The following is a 17998-nucleotide window of genomic DNA, read 5'->3' as shown; positions in this document are numbered from 1 at the left end:
ACTTACTTTGTAGTGCAGATGACTTCTACCTCACCAATAGCGAGCAGCTTGCAAGCCATCTTCCAGGGTTCAGGGATTGTGGCGAGCCAAGAGTGCAAACATACTGGATTTAGTATACGCAAAGTTGAAGTTGATCAACTGAACAAGTCAGGCATTGCAGTATCGATCAGAGCACATGGCATCGAGCGCACGTACAGCTGTTGCCCGCTGGACGAAGTGTGTGGTGGCTGTATTTATCCTGTGAACTCATTGCGATCTGTTCTCCCGAATATCATGGTAAGTACTAACGAGCTAAAATGCACTATCGGGCTAAAATGCACTATCGGCTAGCTCACCGCGACAAGAAACACCACTCAGGCTTACCAAAGTGCACAGCTTTTTGGGTTGACGTTTACTGTACCAGACTACCGTAGGTCAAAGACACATCGCTTTTAATTGACAAACAAGTAATGAAGTACAAAGGTACTTTGAAAAAGTGTTCTACATACTACGAGTACTACGAGACCGATAACGTACCACGCCGACGCAGGTGTTCCTCTTCCACACGTTACACGACGGCTCTCTGAACGGGGGTCTTTGCAGGGTCAATTTTCGCTTTCTTCTGGTTGGGCGTGTGCGAGTTTTTCTTGGGCAGCTTCTTGGGCGGTACCTTGGGGCTGGTCTTCTTCGACGGACTCACGTAAACACTCTGTTTCTTCGGGCTGGGAGGAGGGGTCTTCTTCGGACTCGTCAGCGACCGGTCTTCGGATAGCCCACTCTTCATAAGCGTTGAATACGCCTTCGTTCCGCTGTTGGTCGATGTCGAAGGGCCACCCAATGCACCGGAAAGAAGGTTGCTGTCGCCTACAGGCAGCGAGTTCGAGCTGGGCAGGACACCGCTCTTTTTGATATGGGACAACGGGTCCGCGCCAGTGAGATGGTCGATGCTGGACGGTGTGGTGCTATATCCGTGCTTTGGCTGCTGATGAGACCTTGGGTTGCTTGCGACGGTCGTCAGGTCCGACAAGTCGGAGAAGTTGATCGGCTTGTCGTAGCCCGACCGTAGCAGATTGCGCTCGGGCGCAGCGACTGCACACTGGATGGCGATTGCTAGGAATGTGAGGGTCGAAAGGAGCTGCATTGCGGAGGACTTCCTCTGTGTTGCTGTGCTCGAGACGACACATAATGGGGAATGAAGTGGAGATCCAACGGTCAGGCGGAAGGGTTTGTTTAGTTGCGGCTGATGTGGTTTTAATAGCAGACGCTAGCATCTCTACCCACAATAAACACACTGGGCTACGTTCGAAACCTTGCGCTATAATGGCGGGTGTCTTTCACTGTTCGCGTTCATGATATTTGCCCAGCTGCCAAGGCTGGTAGACAAGATTCGCTGGTCGGTTGCTTATTGTGCCTGTTCTTTTACCTGCTGGTACACAAACTCCCCTCTGCCGGGGGAGCCGCATAAGTGGGTGTGTGGCTATGATATTGACCAAATGGATAGAGGGAAGTAGCGCGTCCTTGGAGCTTGCGGTTGTGACGGAGGCGCAACGAGGCAGGTGTCCTGGAGAGTCCACGAGTTTCGATGCGAGTGACCCATGTGCTAATTTGTCTAGCCGCAACGCGAAATATGACTTTCACAGCGGAATGCAGTGCGGTCTCTAGGTTTTACAGTATGCAGGCTCGTCCACTACGCTGCATGCATTCGCGCAGTCATTTATTTCCCTGCTTATAATATGTATGCACCTCAGCTCTGCTCTTTCGATGATCGGTTTATCCACACTGTTCAGAGTGATAGCCGTGGTTTAAGGCGCTCGAGTAAGTTTGCATGAAAAAGAGACACGATCATTCAATTGTAGAGCAACTTGCTCGACAAGCGACGTGCTACAAATTACGAGCACGCATATATTCCGCGTTGGGCAGGCTTTCACGACAGACTACTTCACACTCCACCCTCGATCATAGTACTGCGATGTATACTACCTGGCAGCAAAGTAGCTTGCAGTCATGCTGCAAGCACCAATGTCTGTGGCATCTCCATTGCTGCTGTGGCTACCAATCCGTAAATCACCAAACTGTGGAATCGACCAACGAGAGCGTGGTATGACTTTTTCTTAGGCTGACCTCCAAGTTTTGTATTGCTCTGTGATGTTTGTGGGTCCAGACCCTTCGATACTGAACCTAGAGCCACTCTGTGGGGGAATACTAGTGAGAAAAGCTTCTCGAGCCCGCTTCCTCCGGATAGAAGACCACTTTAAGCTTAAGAAATCCATGGTCACAGGATTTTACATTGACTCCCTCACCGCCATGAGCAGTGTACGATCTCACAGGCCCCTGACTCAGCCAACACCAACGCCACAAACCACCGCTACAGGCATGTTCGAGGAACCCCCACTTTGACCGTCATACTGCTGGAATGAGGATTTAGGTTGTAGTTAATGAGGGCGCTCTCGTGTCCCCTTGTCTAGCGATGCACTATTGACTAGCAGCTCATTATCTCATTTGCCTAGTCGCCAACAACTCACCACACTAATCCAACCTTCCAATCACCAAGATGCAGCTCCTCTCAACGATCGTTCTGCTGGTCACGGCTCTTCACTGCGCGCAAGCTGCTCCTGAGCGCAAGCTGCTTCGCACGGGCACCACGTCGGGCCTCGACTTCTCCACTCTGACGGGGTCGACGGCGAGTGCCTCCACTTCGACTTCGGCGCTCTCGTCGCTCTCCAGTTTGCTGCCCAGTTCGACTTCGCTGTCGTCGCTGACCTCCGGCTCGGGGTTGAGCTCGCTCCTGAGTGGCGGCGGTCTCTCGTCTCTCGGCGACATGTCCTCCATCATGAGCGGGCTCTCCTCTTTGACCTCAGGCACTGGGACCGGCACTAGCGGCCTCTCCTCGTTGATCTCAGGCACCGGCACCGGTACCAGCGGTCTCTCTTCATTGATCTCGGGAACTGGGACCGGCACCAGTGGCCTCAGCAGCCTCACGGGCCTCACCACTGGGTCATCGATCGCCACAGGACCCTCGACCGGCGACAGCGCGCAGACGTCCGCCACGGCGACGACGGGGTCCGACACTACGACTACCGCTACAACCGGCGATGCGTCTACCACGCAGACCTCGTCGACGTAAGCGAACTGGTTTTTGATGGAGTTGCCCTTTGGTGAGCTGGCCCCTTCCGACGACATACATGTTGAGTCAGTGCAGCGTAATACGTCAAGATGTGCGTTTAGCTGTGAGTAGCTACCGCGAGCGGTGTAGCATGCGCAGGCAAGGATGCAGTATAGCGCTCCTTGGTAGTCGCCATAACAGCAATCAAAATACGAATTCAATTAGTCTGTTTGATTAGAGAATGCCTGGCCAAGATCGCCTATGACGAAGAGAATAAAGGCTTGATGCAAAGCAACTGATGTACTCGTTCGTCCACGCAACGCTAAACACAAACATAAATCTACTGGGGACGAAGGTCTCGGAACGACATGGGGCGCTTAGTCCGATCCCGAGGTGGTCTGCTGCTGCGTCGTTTGCTGCTCGGTCGAGTCATCCGAGCCGTCCGTCTTCTTTCCCTTGCCTTGCCGCCCTTGTGGGGGAACGGCACGTGCTTGCCGTGTCCAGGGAAGCTGCCGTCGAACGAGCCCGCCCACTTAGGGGGGTGGCCGGCAAAGCTACCGTCGAACGAGCCCTTCGGGTGGTGAGGGGGTCCGTGGCGCCCGCCGACGTGGCCGCCCCAGCTTCCGTCGGGCATCTTGCCGTCGAACGAGCCCTTGGGGTGGCGCGGGGGCTTCTTGCCGTCCCACGATCCGTCGCGAGGCTTGTGCTTCATGGAGCCGACGTCGGAGCCGGATCCACTCAGCGTCGAGAAGTCGACCGACTTGGTGGCACCAGCTCGCAGCATTTGGTGGCCTTCAGTGCACTGGGCGAGGGCGGCGAGGAGCGCGAGCGTCGAGAAGAACTTCATGGTCACTTGGTTGGTGTTGGTGTTGGTGTTCGTACTGTAGTTGTGAACAGGAGGAGGTGGATTTGGAAATGAGCTTGGCTCGGAGGTGCCAAGGATCGCGGAGTGCCATCCAGTCAGTCCCTCAACGAGATACAGCAGAGCGCCTTGCGAACGGAAAACCAAGTCGCTTGGTGTCCGACGCGTGCTGTTAAAGCAGCTGGGAGTAGGTCAAGACTTCACGAGACGGTTCGTCAAAGGGATGGAGGGCCTGGGCTCAGTTGTTCAGGGTCTTCAGCTTGGGATCGCACTTGAAAGAGCATGGGAGAGATCGGCGATGCTTTGATCGTTGCCCCGGGGGCTCACGCGACTTCGAGTTAACGGCGTTGGCTTCGAACAGCCGAGATAGCCCAGGAAGCGCGAGATAGATCTCAGGATCGAGCGACGACGTGCATCCCGCTAAACAAATCACCCGGCCCACATAATCACCCGAGTGGGTCAACAAGACTCGATTATGCGCGGATTTCACCATCCGTAGAGCGATGTGTTAGGCACCCCCATCGCGCTCTTCAACGTCGTAGGTGTCGTGTAGCTTGGCAGCAACCTCTGACTCACAGACTTTGTTGGGTTTCCAAGAAACCACATCGATTCCTCGGGCTAGATGTGAGTGAAAACCCTGGAGTCGAAGTTACCGTTAAAATGTTGCACAAAACCACCTATGGAGATATGAGTCCCGGACGTGGATTGCTTATTAAAAAAATATTTATTGCAGTACTGTACTTTGCAGCCGATGTCTGTTGCTTCACATCGTCATGGTCTGGCTACTTGGTAGTCGAGAGAGGGCTACGTCATGGCGTTCCTAGGATATTTTCTTTGTCGAACGGGAAGGATTTGAAACATTGAGGGCTTGGCTACAAGCTTGTGGATCAGCTTGGAGTAAATAACTTCCGTATCTACATGTTGGATGGCTACGTACCCTGCTATCTGCATTCGTGGAGACGCACTGCATGCACGTATCATGTGCTTGGAGGTTCTGTAGCAACAGATTGACTTCGTGGCGACAGGAATGGCTTGCTCTCACGCAAAAAGCAGGAGCTGGGTTTACACAAAACACAACAACAAAAAGTTACAGACAGGTATCGCAGCCATACATATTCCCCACGAATGAGAAAACTTACAACTGCCGTATAAGCGATGGTCGCTGAGGATCTAATGCAAGCGCTTGGTCATACAAGGCCTTTGCTCGAGACCATGCTCCGCGTCGGTGCAGGAAACCTGCATACTTTTCGTAGATGGATGCCAACGAAAGATCATCTCTGTGAATTGGCATCTCCCCATCGATGCGGCTGCCATCTTCCTCAACGTTGTGCTGCTGTCTCCACGTAAGCAACAACTTCTGGAAGCAACGCTCCGCCAGTTCGTACTCGTTCAGATCTGCGAGAACCAGCGCCAATCGCAATTGATTCATTTGGTGTGAGGGGGATAAACTCAATGCTTTCGTTAGAATGCGGCGAGCTCGGTGAAGAATCTTGCCATTCTCCTGAGCCTTTGTAGTGAGCAGATCAGCGTATCCCCCTAAAATGTCGACATTTTTTGGGGCGATGTCCAGGGCCTTCCTGTAGCAAACCTCGCTCTTGTTAAAATCACGATGCTCTCGCATCAAGAAGTTCGCGTAGTTCGCGAAATTTTTGGCATTCATTGAATCGGCCGCCAACGCTCGCTGAAAGAAGCGGTTGGCTTTATCCGGTTCCCCGCAAGTTGCACAAAGGAACAGCGCGTAATTCCCGAGGTTATCAGCATGGTTGGCATCCAGTTTCAGTGCATCAAGGTAGATCCGCTCGATTTCATCTCGGTTGCGCTGCGTTTTCTCCATGAATCGAGCCTTCATCCCCAGTTTATCCGCTTGTGTTGGAGCTGCAGCTGCTGTACCACTTAGCATCACTCGATCCCGCCGCACATGAAACGAAGCTGCCGTTCGTAGCTCGCTCTGCAGTTGACGGCGCTCCTGAGTCCCCATTTTCTCCCAAAGTTCGGGGTGCAACCCATTCGGCATCGATCTGCATCGAACCAGAACTGGCATCTCTGAAGCTGATCCGGCATCCTGCGAAGGTATCGGGTTAATCCAACTATTGTGCACCGAAGCCGGAGCCGCTGAGGCTGATTCACAGCTCAAACTTGACTCGAGTCTGTGAATCTGCTCAATCAGGCCTGCTTCTTCTGGTTTGGAAGAATTAGTCTCAGATCCGAGAGCGTGGGCTTTAGCCAATGCCATGGCCTCCTTCGTCCGCTCGGCCTGCTGCTTGAGTACAGCTTGGCGTTTCTCAATGAGAACCAGTGCGTCTTCCTGAACAAGCTCCAGTGGAGTCTGGTTAGAACCGCTCATAGAGAGCATGCCGCAGGTTACGAGTTCATGGCCGAAGTAGTTCTCCTGAAGCCGCCGACGCTCGCGCTCCAGAGCCTGCAACTTTGTCGAGATTTTACTCAGAGTAGTGGATATCCCAGCTTCACTTAGTGCTCGTTCTACTTGTAGCTGTCGCTCCTGTCGAGCTGTGTGCAGTTGTGCCCGCAGGTCGAAAAGCTCTCGATGCAGCTCATCGATACCCTTTGCACTCTCCTCAGCCGTCTGAGGCTCATTTTCCACCTTCTTTAGCCCCGTGAACGAAAGTTGCGGCATCAATGAAGTCGCTTGGAGTTGCAGCTCCTGATCAGCCTTCAAGTTCCCTTTCAGCGTATCGTAAAAGATAAACTCCGTCGCCGTCGAGTACACACTGGAGCTCGTCTCAGACTTGGCGTCCTCTTGTTCCTCCTCGTCACTCGAGCCAACTCGACTGCTGGTTGCATCGCACTCCACCTCCCTTCGGCCCTGCTTGTGACGGTACACGTTCATCAGCCTCTGGATCAGAGCGTGTCGTCTCGCGTCCCCTTTCAACCCCGGCGTCTGCGTCGAAATCTGCCGCAGGTCCAACGCACTCCGCAGCTCTGCGAGCGACAAATTATTAAGCCCACGTGCATCTTCTTCTTCTCCTTCAGTACCTTCTCCTTCGTTCAACTTCGCCTCGCCACTGGCCACCCGCGCATGGTGCAGTCGTCTCGCCAATTCGTCTCGTCTCGCTTCCCCCCTCAAATCGCCCGTCGCCGTCGACACCCCAAGCGCCGCCAACGCGTCTTTCAACTGCGACAACGATTGCATCGCCTTCTTCTTCTTCTTCACAAAAGAAGAGAAGTATAGGCCACCTTCTCAAACTAAAAGATGTAACGGCAAATTCAACGCCAAATTTGGAATGGTACAGTGGCATTAATAATTTAGAACTTGGTCTCTCTCCAGGCTTCAGTTGGTCTCCTGGGCTCTGCGCAGCGACCCGCGCGCCAACATGACGGACTCGTCGCCCATCGCGAGCATGTGGCGGGCCTGGACGCCGGTCTCTTCGGTGACGGAGCCCGAGACTGTAGCAGCAGCAGCGAGGGCCATGGCAACGACAGCGAGGCAACGGAAGAACTTCATTTTTGTTGAATCTCGGTGGAGAAGTTGTTGCTGATGTTTGTTTGCCGTGCTGAAGGCAAATTGAGGACTGAGCTGCTCCATGCTGAGCCGTCCCAAGTCACACGGTCTCATGGCCGGTGTCCACAAGTTGCCTTTTTATACCGGTGCGCCATTCTGAGCTGGCCGCGTGCATACAAAAACCAAGTGTAGCGATGATTCAGATGGAACTGAGGGAGCAGGCAGCACCGGCAACTGGTCACCGCAAAGCCACAAGTTGCCGGTTCTTGGCGGCGTATGCCGCTGGTGTGTGTCACTCCACACGGCTCCAAGCAAACCAGGTGCATCTGGAGCGAACATTTCGCAGCGCACGAGGGGAATGTCTCGATGTTTGTATGGTCCGGATGAGTATTACTACTATGCATACTCAGTTATATACGATATTTCGAATAGTGGACCCTAACTTCAACTTGGTGCAGTTCCAGAGATCTTTGCTCCTAATAGCGATTGATTGAGGGTTTAATTGCAGAATTTACACGCTCGCTGCGTCAGAAATGTCGATCGGTATGGACTTACTTGGGACGGGTGGCACGATTCAGGCTCAAGAACTTAGATCGCTTTCACTTTTCCAGTTGAAGCCCAAGCAGCAGGACGAAGCAATGGCTGGCGCGACCAAGGCGACGGAGACGGCGGCGGGCAAGGCGACGTTCAGCTCGCAGCGCGGTGCCGTGTTCCGCTTCTCCGTGACGCCAACGAGGATCTGGCTGGAGCAACAGGCCACGAAGCAGCAATGGTGCGTGTGTAGTTTACGCTGTCAGGTCGATTGAACTTTTAATTTAACCTCTACGCTGCATAATTCTAGGCAATGCTCCGTGTCGTCTGTAAATGACTTCGCTCTGAAGGGTGCCGGGATCCCACACGCCATCGTGATGGACTACCTTGCGGTAAGTTTTCTGGTTGAGAAGGAAGAGATGGAACAAGTTACTCAATCTACCTTTTGTTGCTGTTTATTATTGCTGCAGATGAGTCTTGCGCGCTCGGAGCCGAGTCGAGACACGGACTATGAGGTGGACCTCATCGCTATGAGCGAAGGTCGCATGCGGCTCGACTTCTTGCTCAAGTTCTCGATCGCTGACGTCGTGTGGAAGCCCGAGTACCAGTTCGTGCTGCAGCCGATCGAAGTGACCGAGACGCAGATGCTGACGGCCAAGCTGCGAGACGCCAACGACAATCTGGAGCGTCTCCACGCTATAGTCCCCGCTTGGGTGGTGGGTGGTAGCGCTCGTCCGACTCCTCGGAACGAGGCAGCGATGCAAATTGTTGCGCTAAGAGGGACTCAGTCGTGGCTGTACCTGTGCACCCTCACTAAGCGTGTGCTGGACCACTCTGGGACGCATGTTGAAGCTGTTGTGGAGTGGAGTACAGCTGCAGCCCACAAGACCACCGACGTCGTGATGAAGTACTGGTGGGTTGTCCGTGATACAGCAGCGCAAGCTGGTGGTATGGTGCGTCAGCTCGTACTGGACCAATACGCCGCCACGACGGACAAGTGAGCAGCGTTTTAATGTCTCGATCACGCCTCTCCTTGTCATTTGCCCCTTGATATTTGCCTTTTAGTCTTAACTCGGTCGGAGCAATTGATCCATTACCACTTATTTTAGTGCCCTTACATTCACAACTCCATCAATCTGACGAAAATCACGCTGTCGTAGGATATTTTTCTTCGCAAAGTCCCAGACTGAGGTGCTTGACCATCAGCCGCTGCTGTGAAAGATTCTACCAGTTGCTGAAAAGGAGAGCGAAAGAACAATGGTCCAAGTTTTTAGTACCTTCCCGTCCTCTGCTGGATCCCCCTTCTTGAAGAAGAACTTCTTCTGCCGCGTCGTGGGTCGAGTCGCGGGTTCGAGATCGAGCTGTTCGACAAAGCAACTGAAAGGGCTTGGTGGGCTTAAGCTTATTTGGGGAGACTTTGCAAAACAAAAAATTGTTTAACACGTCAGTGTGGCTTTGTTGTCCTATCAGGATCTACCGAATACCCTGGATCAATATGCGGATTGCACGACGAGAATCCCAATCGACAAAGTGGCCTCTTTTTTCAAGGTTGGAAGCACTTAAACTACTTGTAGCAAGCACTTTTCATGTGCTGACAACAACGTTGTATTCCTGTAGATTGGGCTCGCTGCGCTCGGATCCGGGCGCGCATCAGAAAATGTGGTGCTGGACATGGTCGAGCAAACCGAAAAGCTGGTCATCTTGCAGCTCCGCCTCCGATTTGGTATGGAAGGCTGCTACTGGAGCCCCAGTCTGAATTTTATGCTCGAGCCAGCAAATGCGGAGCGGCGTGAGAAGATCGAGCTACATGCCAGCGTGGCAGCGATGGCGCTGGGGCTGACCGATAAGGCTACAAACGCGGATCCAACCACGATACAGCCCCAGTCAAGTCCTCTATGCACGGGAATCTCTTGGCTTTTCAGCCTTTTGGCGATCTCAATGGCAATTTTCGTGGCTGCTGTGTGTGATATCGCTATCGTTGGCGATGTGACGCCTCCGCCTGCCAGAGGGATCGCGTTCGCCAGCGTCAAACCGTACGTCGTCCGCGACGGATTAATTTATTGGGAGCCCAGCAACAACTTCGACGAAAGTTTTTTCTTGAGCAAGTACTCGAAGTTGCAAGTGGCTGAGGCGGGCTTTGCGCAGATATCGATCATGCTACGCCACTCGAATTGCCACTCGGATATCGCTTTCAAGGTGTACCAAGGAGCTGACGAGATCGCTAGCGTCTATGATTACTCGTGCGGTTTCTTTTCTATCGGGATCTCGTCGACGTATGTCCACACGGTTCCAGTGGAGGCGAACGACACGTTGAGTGTCATGTACGTTGGCAGTGGGAAACTGAACCTGGACGATAGCTTCATGGATGTTCTGCTGCTACCGCCTACTATGCAGTAATTCGCGCCACACTACTCGGGAGCCATCGATTTGTTTTATATTTTTAAGTTTTTGCTCGTTGAATTCACTCCATTGTCACTTCATCGTTTAATCTGACGTTAACGATTTCTGAAGTCGGTGATGCGAAGCAACACTTTACTATGGCGGCCTCGCGCGTTGAATGCGTTTCTTCTGTCGTGTTGACGATACAGCGGTTGGACCGCAACTTGAACTATCTTCGCAAAAAGCATCGTAGGATAGGACATAACTTGTTGCTGTCCTTTCAAATTCAAAGTTTGAATGCGTGTCCTAAGGCGGGTCTGTGCCGCAGTAAATTGGAGTAGAACGTGTCGGAGACCCGGCTGGTGACATGAGGGTCCAACTTTGAATGAAATGAACTGAAAGAAGAAAGAAAGCGCGATTTCCGAGGCAGATCTTGTAGCGAATCCTACCGAGTTGACGGTCGATCGCATCATAATCGTGCTCTTTATATTATTTTATATAGATTCAAGCAAACGTCAAGTTGACGGTGAACCACTTCGCAATCTTGTGCCCCACTATTGATCGCCCATAAACCAAAGTAATCAACGTATGCAGTGTAACTTTGCGCACTGTACCGCAAACCACGATGTCACACAAGCCCGGAAATGAACTTGTTGATCCCGCGCAGCATTCGTTTCATTCCGCTTGAGCCACCAAGCACACAAGTACTACTACAAAACGCCAACCGCCATGAAGACTGTCTCCATTCTCGCCGCCTCCGCTTTCCTGGCCAGTGGAGCTGCTGCTGCCACCGCTTACGGCGAGCGCAAGTTGATTGTCGGTGGAGAGGCCGTCCCCACCAACTCCAAGTTGTACACCGTCGGCATTCGAGAGGACCCCTTCGACCCGAATTTCTGCGCGGGAGCTCTCATCTCGCTAACCCACGTGCTGACCTCCCCCAACTGTGTCAATGGCACCTCCCCCAGTCTTTGGGTCTCGGTGGGATCCAACTACATCATCGGCGTGGATGGCGAGATGAACAAGGTCGTGTCAGCCAAGACCCACCCCAAGTTCGACAACGACTACGTCTCGTACGCGTTCGCCGTACTCGAACTGGAGCTCCCTGTCAACAAAGTTAAGCCTGTGCAGCTCGCCGATGCCGACGACCCCCATGTTGAGGTGGGCACGGTGGTCACGTCTGTGGGTTTGGGCTTCACGTCGGTCTCCTCGGATGGATCGGTGCAATCCGAACTGCAGCGCATGGACGTCAGGCTTTGGGGTGAAGAGGAGTGTTCATCTCGGTCGGAGGCCACGCTGTGCGGTAGTGCTGGTGAAGGTAAGGGCGTTTGCCTTGGTGACTCTGGGAACCCTCTCATCGTTGAGTCGGAAACTGGAAAGGATTCGGACGACGTTCTGCTAGGCGTGCTGGTCGGATCCGAGTTTGCAGCAGAGACGCTGGAGATGGCCAAAGCGGCGACGATGAGCACCTGAATCGACTTCATTTGCGACTGGAAAATTGGGGAATGGCCTCCATCGCTGCCGTGGCCGCTTGGAAATGATGGACACTGTCCACTTTTCGCATAGAGCTATCAGGATCGAGACCTCATCAATCGACTCACAAGATGGATACACTAGGCATCAATGGCACCAAAATCAAATCCTGCTGTTCCACCTCATTATTATTGTGTGCTGTACACAATGTACCCATCCAAATTCATCCCATCATAACACACACTGGCAAGAGGATGCCGCCAAGTGGCTTTGGACGAAGGAGGAGGTTCGTGAGTCACTCGCCATGCTGAGGGCATTCATCAACCACGCAGTCTGGAATTTCATAGTGACTATTTTTGTAGTGTGACTGTGTGGAAGGCCGGATTGGAAGATGATGATGAAGTGGCAGTGGCGAACAAATATTCGGGGCACATCTGGTTCAGTTGTGCAGCAAGCAGGAGTACACTCATGACAGTCAGGCGTACGTTGACGCCCTCGAAAGGTTCGGCCCCAAATCGACCCAGTCGCTATTGAAGTACTCTTCAAATCAGGACTCTCAAGGACATTGGAGCAGTTGTGAAGACCATGAAGGAACTGACCACCAACAGATCCCCTTACGTCTCGACCAGTTGAATATGAACTGGGACGAAGGAATTTAGTCGGATATTACGGGAGCAACAACACTTTTGTGAGGGAGAACCTAAGTGTAAGCGAAAATTTGGGGTTATCGCTCGAGCTTGATAGGAAGACAATCGCCCAGCTCACGCGCCTCCTTTTTAGCTGCTTTTTGAAGAGAGTGGCCTCCAGAGATGCTCCTAGCGTTGTTGTGTTCAAGGACATGGCTTCGGCGTCATTTCTCACCCGAGCGACCAGGCAGGTGATGCTGGAGATCCCGACATTCCCGTGGCCGTGGACCACCTTGAAAAACGGAAGCTTGGACAAGCCGATGCGCAAATTCTGCAGCTGGATGCATTCGGATTATCCAAAACAAAAACTTTCCCCTGCTATCGCAGTGGAACAGCAGAATGCGCTATTAGCCTGTAGCAAATTCGACTACAGGTCGAGGAGGATCAATATATCGTCAACTTCTTAGATCTGGTTAGTGCTTCGCGCACTTAGCGGCGATATGGAGAGCGAGTGAGTAGACGTTTTTGCTCCTGGATTTGGCCAGACTCGGCGGAGTGGTTTAAGGAACACTCAAGCTATGGCACTCGACCGAAACTCACGAACACTGAGATCACTAACACTGGTCTTCAATGAAGATGCCACACCCGGTCTGGCTGGGCTTCCACAGTTTCTTGCAGCAATTGGGCCGTCGTTGGGAGGTTCACAAGTTTGCGAGTCAAAGATGGCAGCGGCCGGCATCCCTACACGGCCTCCGTCTTTGACCCGTCGATCCGCGACACTCGCCTCGTTGATCTCAAGGACGGCGGCGACAAACGAGTGCCTGAGAGCGCTTCGTAAAAGTACGCGCTGGTTAGACGTTGGGGACTTCCACATGACCAAGTAGACACTACCGCAGTTGCGATGGCCTCCGGATGACTTCCTCAACCTCGTACGGGATCTAAGCGACAGTAGCACCAATTTAGCGAATTGTGATGATCGGTGCGAGTCGCCGGACTCACCCATTCACCAATGACTGCTATGGCTCCGTAATTTGCCAATGAAACTTTTCACACGCTAGAAGTGAACGAGAACTTGGGAGAATTTCGAAGTGGAGGATCAGATTTAAGGTGAAGCCTTATCATCTTTGACCAATTTGTCGCCTGCTCAAGCTGCCAATAGGTGGTTTCAAAGTAGCGATTTTTTAAAGGAATCTTTTGCTAATGAATGGTCTGATCTTTAGGCCGTCGCAGCGTCATTTTTCAGCCGATCGCGACGTTGTTGCTCGGTTTTGCATTGACCTAAAGATTTGCTCTTGGCGCTCCAAGCTCGAGGCCAGCGCTGGCAATCGGGGCAGCAGTTTGAAGCCTCCGCCCGTGCCCCGAGCATCAGCTAGCAGCTGACCAAGGCACCGCCCGCCAACCCGGCGTCTTGGGCGTCATGTTCGTGTGCGCGCGGCACCTGACCGCCTTCTAGGTGCTGCTCTGGGTCGGCTTCAAGCGGTGTCTTACTGCCGCTCGATGAATGGCATTTGACCGTCACCAAAAAATAATCTCAACAAAAAATCTGACGAACGATGAGCGTCCGGAGGCTCATCGTTTGTCTGGTTTTTGGTCTGATCTTTTGAAAATCTTTGGCAAAAACAAATTCTGATTTTTCGCTACTTTGAAACCCCCTAATAGGCTGTAAAGCTGAGTCCCTTAGCGTGTGGGGAGTACTACCACGCAGGACCGACGCGCGTTGCAAGAATTGGATGAACTGTTGGTGACATCTGGCTTAGAATGACAAATCCCACATGTTTACTAACGATTGGTCACGCTTATGTATTTGTAATACATTATTCGGGTGTCATCACACGCAATCTACTCGTTCGTGATCACCCCCCCCCCCCCTCCGCTGCTCTGCAAGTTGAGTGGAGACTTCATTCTATCATCCGGAGGCTGCTGGTGGCCCCGGATTAACGGTGGCGCGTTAATTCCGAATCTGCTCGTTGGCGCGAGCTCAAATCCGCACGACTTTCTTGCCCGGTGCGCCGATCTCTCTCTTGGCTTCCCCTTCACCTTACACCAGCTCCACACGACATCAGGGGTCAAAGCCAAGCCAACTCAGCCATCGTCACCACTGAAGGACCAAAACCGCAGATTTGTGACCTGTCACTAACGAACGGTAAACCAGCAAGTAGGAGGACACTTCATTCTATCAGCCGCCTCGTCGAAGTCAAGTCAAGCCCCCCCCCTCCCACTGGCGATGAATTTCAGCACCCTCTACCCGCCCAACATCGAGCGACGGGGCGACGCCATGGTTGGAGACGTCCTGCAGCGCGTCAACTCGGCAAATCGCGGATACTACGACGGCATCGACGCTGCAGGCATTCGAGTCCTTTATTGGCTTTGTAGTTGGGGTCATAAGGCCGTTTCGCCGTATCCAACAATCTACAAAATGCTGAAGCTGGATACGGCGAAACGGCCTTATGACCCCAACGTGGACGTCTACAGTGCGTTCGGGGCGTACTACAAAGATGATGCAATTAGATGGCGCAAGGCCTATAGTAGAGGAAGTTTAGCAGTACTTTTGCACATGTATTACATGAATTCTATGCTTTCTGTTTTCTATTTTGAAGTAAGATGTTGACTACTGCTGGAGGAAGGGGTTCTGCAGTACACTGGCAACGTCCTCCAAGTTCCCCAACATCTTCAGCAGCGGCGTCACAATATCTGTTGTGCTGTGCACACTGCAGATTTGGGCGCGTGCTTGGTCCCATTCAAAGTGCGTAGTAATCGACACCCCGAGTCGCCGCCCCAACAGTTTTGACGCCATCGGAGACCATCTCTATCCGTTGATGAGGTGCTGGAACGCGTTGCGCAGCGTCTGCTCGGTGATCGTGACAAACCGCTGACTCATCGCCCTCATCGCGTCTCCCTCCCCATGATTCAAGCTCACAAGCTTCACCCTCAGGTCTGGGTAGCACACGCGAAGTCGTTCCCATTCAGCGAGCAGCGCGGCCACCCCAAGTCCGGAGTTGGTAGCGACATCCGGAGTCATGTTCGCTTGAAGGAAGCGCTTCTGCACGTGAGTTTCCTGGACGCACTCGCTGCTGACGTCTGAAGTGACCACCAGAGGCTTCAAGCCGTTGCGGAAGAGCGAGTAGTATTCGGCCACGACTTGCCACGACGTTGGCTGCGTCGGTATCCCTGAGAACAAGCTGACGATGTTGCTGTAGCTTCTGGATCTGACCTCCAAGCTGTGCGACTTCTTCCTCGTACGTCGTCTCCCGTCCGCAGAGTTTCTTCCGGTAGCGCTGCTGGTAAATGCGCCGCCGATTCCGGTGGATTCGGAGCTTGGTCTCTTCGACACTCGGCGCTTGCTGTTCACTCGTTGGTTGGTCCTTATTCGACGAACGACGCGCATCAGTACGAAGCTTCGTCGGCGGAGAAGTCCCAAGCATATGCTATCTGGTGACAGCCGTCTGCCGGTAGGACCAGGTGGGTCTTACTCATCCAAGTAGGCGGATAGTTTTCGCATAGAATTCATGTAATACATGAATTCTATGCGAAAACTACTGTGCCTACAGTAGAGGAAGTTTAGCAGTACTTTTGCACATGTATTACATGAATTCTATGCTTTCTGTTTTCTATTTTGAAGTAAGATGTTGTTGTGGGATGGCGATCGCCCGCTCTTCTTCACTCTCGTCCACCGCCTTGTTACTGCTCAACAGTCTCTTGGTAGAAACACCGTCTGGGGTATCCGTGAGCGAGCGTACAGATGTGGAGGGGTTGGAATCCTTAGTAGCAGCACTGGCAACTGTAAGGACGGTGACGGCCACCCGCACCGCAAAGAAGCCGCGGCGCATGTTGCCCTCCACGCAAAATTGGTAAGTGGTACCCGAGCGGACAGGTACGAAGAGAGGTTGGATGGGCTGTATCCGATCGTTTTGCATTCCCCTTAATCTTTTTACATATCCTGCAAGCACCAAATTGGATGGTAAGTTCGTCATCACGATTGCGTACAGCACAATCATTTCGCTGACTCGGTCATGATAAAACAGCAATTCTGGCCAACCGTTGTTGAAGCAAAAAAACTCGATCCGCGGAAGGACGTCACAATTTTTTTGCTGGATAACGATCAACTTTGGATGAGAAACTTCCCACTCTTCGAAGTGCAGGTCAAATCGGACAGCGCTCCCCCTCAGGTTACCACGACGACAGGTCCAGCACGGACTTGAACCTCTCCTTCTGTGCCTCCTCGGCGTCGTCAAACTGCGGCTTTACAAACTCGGCCACAATCCGAAACAAACTGTCAGGCAGCTCGGCCACGATATTCAGCTGCCGACTCGCCCTCAACCTCCCACTCCGTTCCGGAGCATATCGCACCAGAAACACGAGCTGTATGCGCTCCCAGACGCAGTCTCGTCGATGGAGATCTGCAATGCCTTCAAATTCCGGTCTGACTCGCGTGAATCTCTGCACCAGCTCAGGCGTCTTCCCTTGTCTGCAAGCACTCTCCTCACTACACAACGCGAACCACGTGGCGTGGCCCACACACCGTCGATTCAAACGATGCATCTCCATCACCACGTGAACCATCTCCTGCTTTACCGCGGCAGCCACGCAACTGGAGACTGTCACCTCTTCAACATCATCTCTCTGACTGTGGGTCTGGTTCCACTCTCCATGAACGAGCAGCTTCTCCTCCCGTCGGTTCTCTCGGATCACCCAGCGCAGCTTCCTGTTGCGTAGTAAATCCAGCACACACCGTTCGTCTCGGCTCTGGATGGCGAAATGGAGGGCGTGCAGTGGCGTATTGAGTCCAACTTCTTCGTCTGGGCTCAAAAGGTCCAAAATATAGGACGCCAGTCGTCCGTGGCCGTTTGAACACGCGAGTCCGAGTGCAGTCCGCCCCTGATCGTCTTGGTCACTCCATAGTAAAACTCTATGGTTTGCGTTGATGCTGTCGTGGTCCAATAGACACTTGACCACATGTGGGTGGGCTCCAGCAGCACAAACTGCCATTAGAATGGTCCGTCGATGGTCGTCCTTGGTCCGGAGCAATGCCCCCTTGGCGAGTAATAATTTGATCAGAGTTAGAATATGCTTTAACGGGGGTAACTTGGTGCTAGAGGAGACCATGAGCGACGTCAAGTGGGGGCTCGAGGACGCGCGCGCGTTGGCCAGCGACGGGTTCTGGTGGATCATACGACGCGCGGCGTCCACACGCCCGTGGTGGAGAGCCTCATGGAAGCGGGAGACGCTCGAGGCATCGGGGGCAGCAGGTCGACGGCATCGCATCGGCCGCCGCCAAAATCAGATTATGCTAAGAGGGGGTACACTCGTTGTAAATCGTTATGACATGGTTACTATGACTGGCGGGGGTATTATAGTTAATTAGAGGATGAACTCGCGCTTCGTCGTGAAGCTCGGCGCTCCATCTTGCGCAGTCACTTAGCCTTGCAATGGCATGGAATACACAGTCTGGAGCAGATTGGACACGGTCTCGCTTCATTGAGGAACTGCAGGAGCCGGGCTTCTTTGCGTTCGTGGAGGTCGACGAAGCTCAGAATGATCTTGAAAGCCTCGTCTGGAATGGAAACCAGAGGATGCACCGCATAAACTTC

General features: G+C 53.0%; 10 protein-coding genes across 10 annotated transcripts; 3 read left to right on the top strand and 7 right to left on the bottom strand.

Moving 5' to 3' along the window:
- Positions 1-547: 547 nt before the first annotated feature.
- Positions 548-1120, bottom strand: PHYSODRAFT_306145 (hypothetical protein; the record flags this gene model as incomplete). The annotated part of the gene is made up of 1 exon (XM_009537927.1): positions 548-1120. One exon carries the CDS (start codon positions 1118-1120, stop codon positions 548-550), a length of 573 nt encoding a protein of 190 aa, XP_009536222.1.
- Positions 1121-2571: 1451 nt separating this feature from the next.
- Positions 2572-3159, bottom strand: PHYSODRAFT_339920 (hypothetical protein; the record flags this gene model as incomplete). Its single annotated transcript, XM_009537926.1, has 1 exon — positions 2572-3159. The coding sequence occupies one exon, from the start codon at positions 3157-3159 to the stop codon at positions 2572-2574; it is 588 nt and encodes a 195-aa protein (XP_009536221.1).
- A 263-nt stretch (positions 3160-3422) lies between these two features.
- On the bottom strand, positions 3423-3929 carry PHYSODRAFT_255952 (hypothetical protein; the record flags this gene model as incomplete). The annotated part of the gene is made up of 1 exon (XM_009537925.1): positions 3423-3929. One exon carries the CDS (start codon positions 3927-3929, stop codon positions 3423-3425), a length of 507 nt encoding a protein of 168 aa, XP_009536220.1.
- A 3304-nt stretch (positions 3930-7233) lies between these two features.
- PHYSODRAFT_527015 (hypothetical protein) lies at positions 7234-7407 on the bottom strand (the record flags this gene model as incomplete). The annotated part of the gene is made up of 1 exon (XM_009537924.1): positions 7234-7407. One exon carries the CDS (start codon positions 7405-7407, stop codon positions 7234-7236), a length of 174 nt encoding a protein of 57 aa, XP_009536219.1.
- Positions 7408-8042: 635 nt separating this feature from the next.
- PHYSODRAFT_525977 (hypothetical protein) lies at positions 8043-8936 on the top strand (the record flags this gene model as incomplete). Its single annotated transcript, XM_009537923.1, has 4 exons — positions 8043-8176; positions 8246-8327; positions 8406-8655; positions 8716-8936. The coding sequence occupies 4 exons, from the start codon at positions 8043-8045 to the stop codon at positions 8934-8936; spliced, it is 687 nt and encodes a 228-aa protein (XP_009536218.1).
- A 670-nt stretch (positions 8937-9606) lies between these two features.
- PHYSODRAFT_339917 (hypothetical protein) lies at positions 9607-10332 on the top strand (the record flags this gene model as incomplete). Its single annotated transcript, XM_009537922.1, has 1 exon — positions 9607-10332. One exon carries the CDS (start codon positions 9607-9609, stop codon positions 10330-10332), a length of 726 nt encoding a protein of 241 aa, XP_009536217.1.
- Positions 10333-11043: 711 nt separating this feature from the next.
- PHYSODRAFT_526449 (serine protease trypsin-like protein) lies at positions 11044-11784 on the top strand (the record flags this gene model as incomplete). The annotated part of the gene is made up of 1 exon (XM_009537921.1): positions 11044-11784. One exon carries the CDS (start codon positions 11044-11046, stop codon positions 11782-11784), a length of 741 nt encoding a protein of 246 aa, XP_009536216.1.
- A 3432-nt stretch (positions 11785-15216) lies between these two features.
- On the bottom strand, positions 15217-15832 carry PHYSODRAFT_339915 (hypothetical protein; the record flags this gene model as incomplete). The annotated part of the gene is made up of 2 exons (XM_009537920.1): positions 15217-15578; positions 15622-15832. 2 exons carry the CDS (start codon positions 15830-15832, stop codon positions 15217-15219), a joined length of 573 nt encoding a protein of 190 aa, XP_009536215.1.
- A 186-nt stretch (positions 15833-16018) lies between these two features.
- On the bottom strand, positions 16019-16237 carry PHYSODRAFT_288793 (hypothetical protein; the record flags this gene model as incomplete). The annotated part of the gene is made up of 1 exon (XM_009537919.1): positions 16019-16237. One exon carries the CDS (start codon positions 16235-16237, stop codon positions 16019-16021), a length of 219 nt encoding a protein of 72 aa, XP_009536214.1.
- Positions 16238-16577: 340 nt separating this feature from the next.
- PHYSODRAFT_319038 (hypothetical protein) lies at positions 16578-17672 on the bottom strand (the record flags this gene model as incomplete). The annotated part of the gene is made up of 1 exon (XM_009537918.1): positions 16578-17672. One exon carries the CDS (start codon positions 17670-17672, stop codon positions 16578-16580), a length of 1095 nt encoding a protein of 364 aa, XP_009536213.1.
- Between the last annotated feature and the right edge of the window lie 326 nt (positions 17673-17998).

The sequence above is a fragment of the Phytophthora sojae genome, assembly GCF_000149755.1.
Source record: "Phytophthora sojae unplaced genomic scaffold PHYSOscaffold_11, whole genome shotgun sequence".
In the NCBI taxonomy this organism is placed as follows: domain Eukaryota; phylum Oomycota; class Peronosporomycetes; order Peronosporales; family Peronosporaceae; genus Phytophthora; species Phytophthora sojae.
Note: the sequence above shows the minus strand (reverse complement) of the source record. Positions and strands in the feature narration are given on the sequence as shown.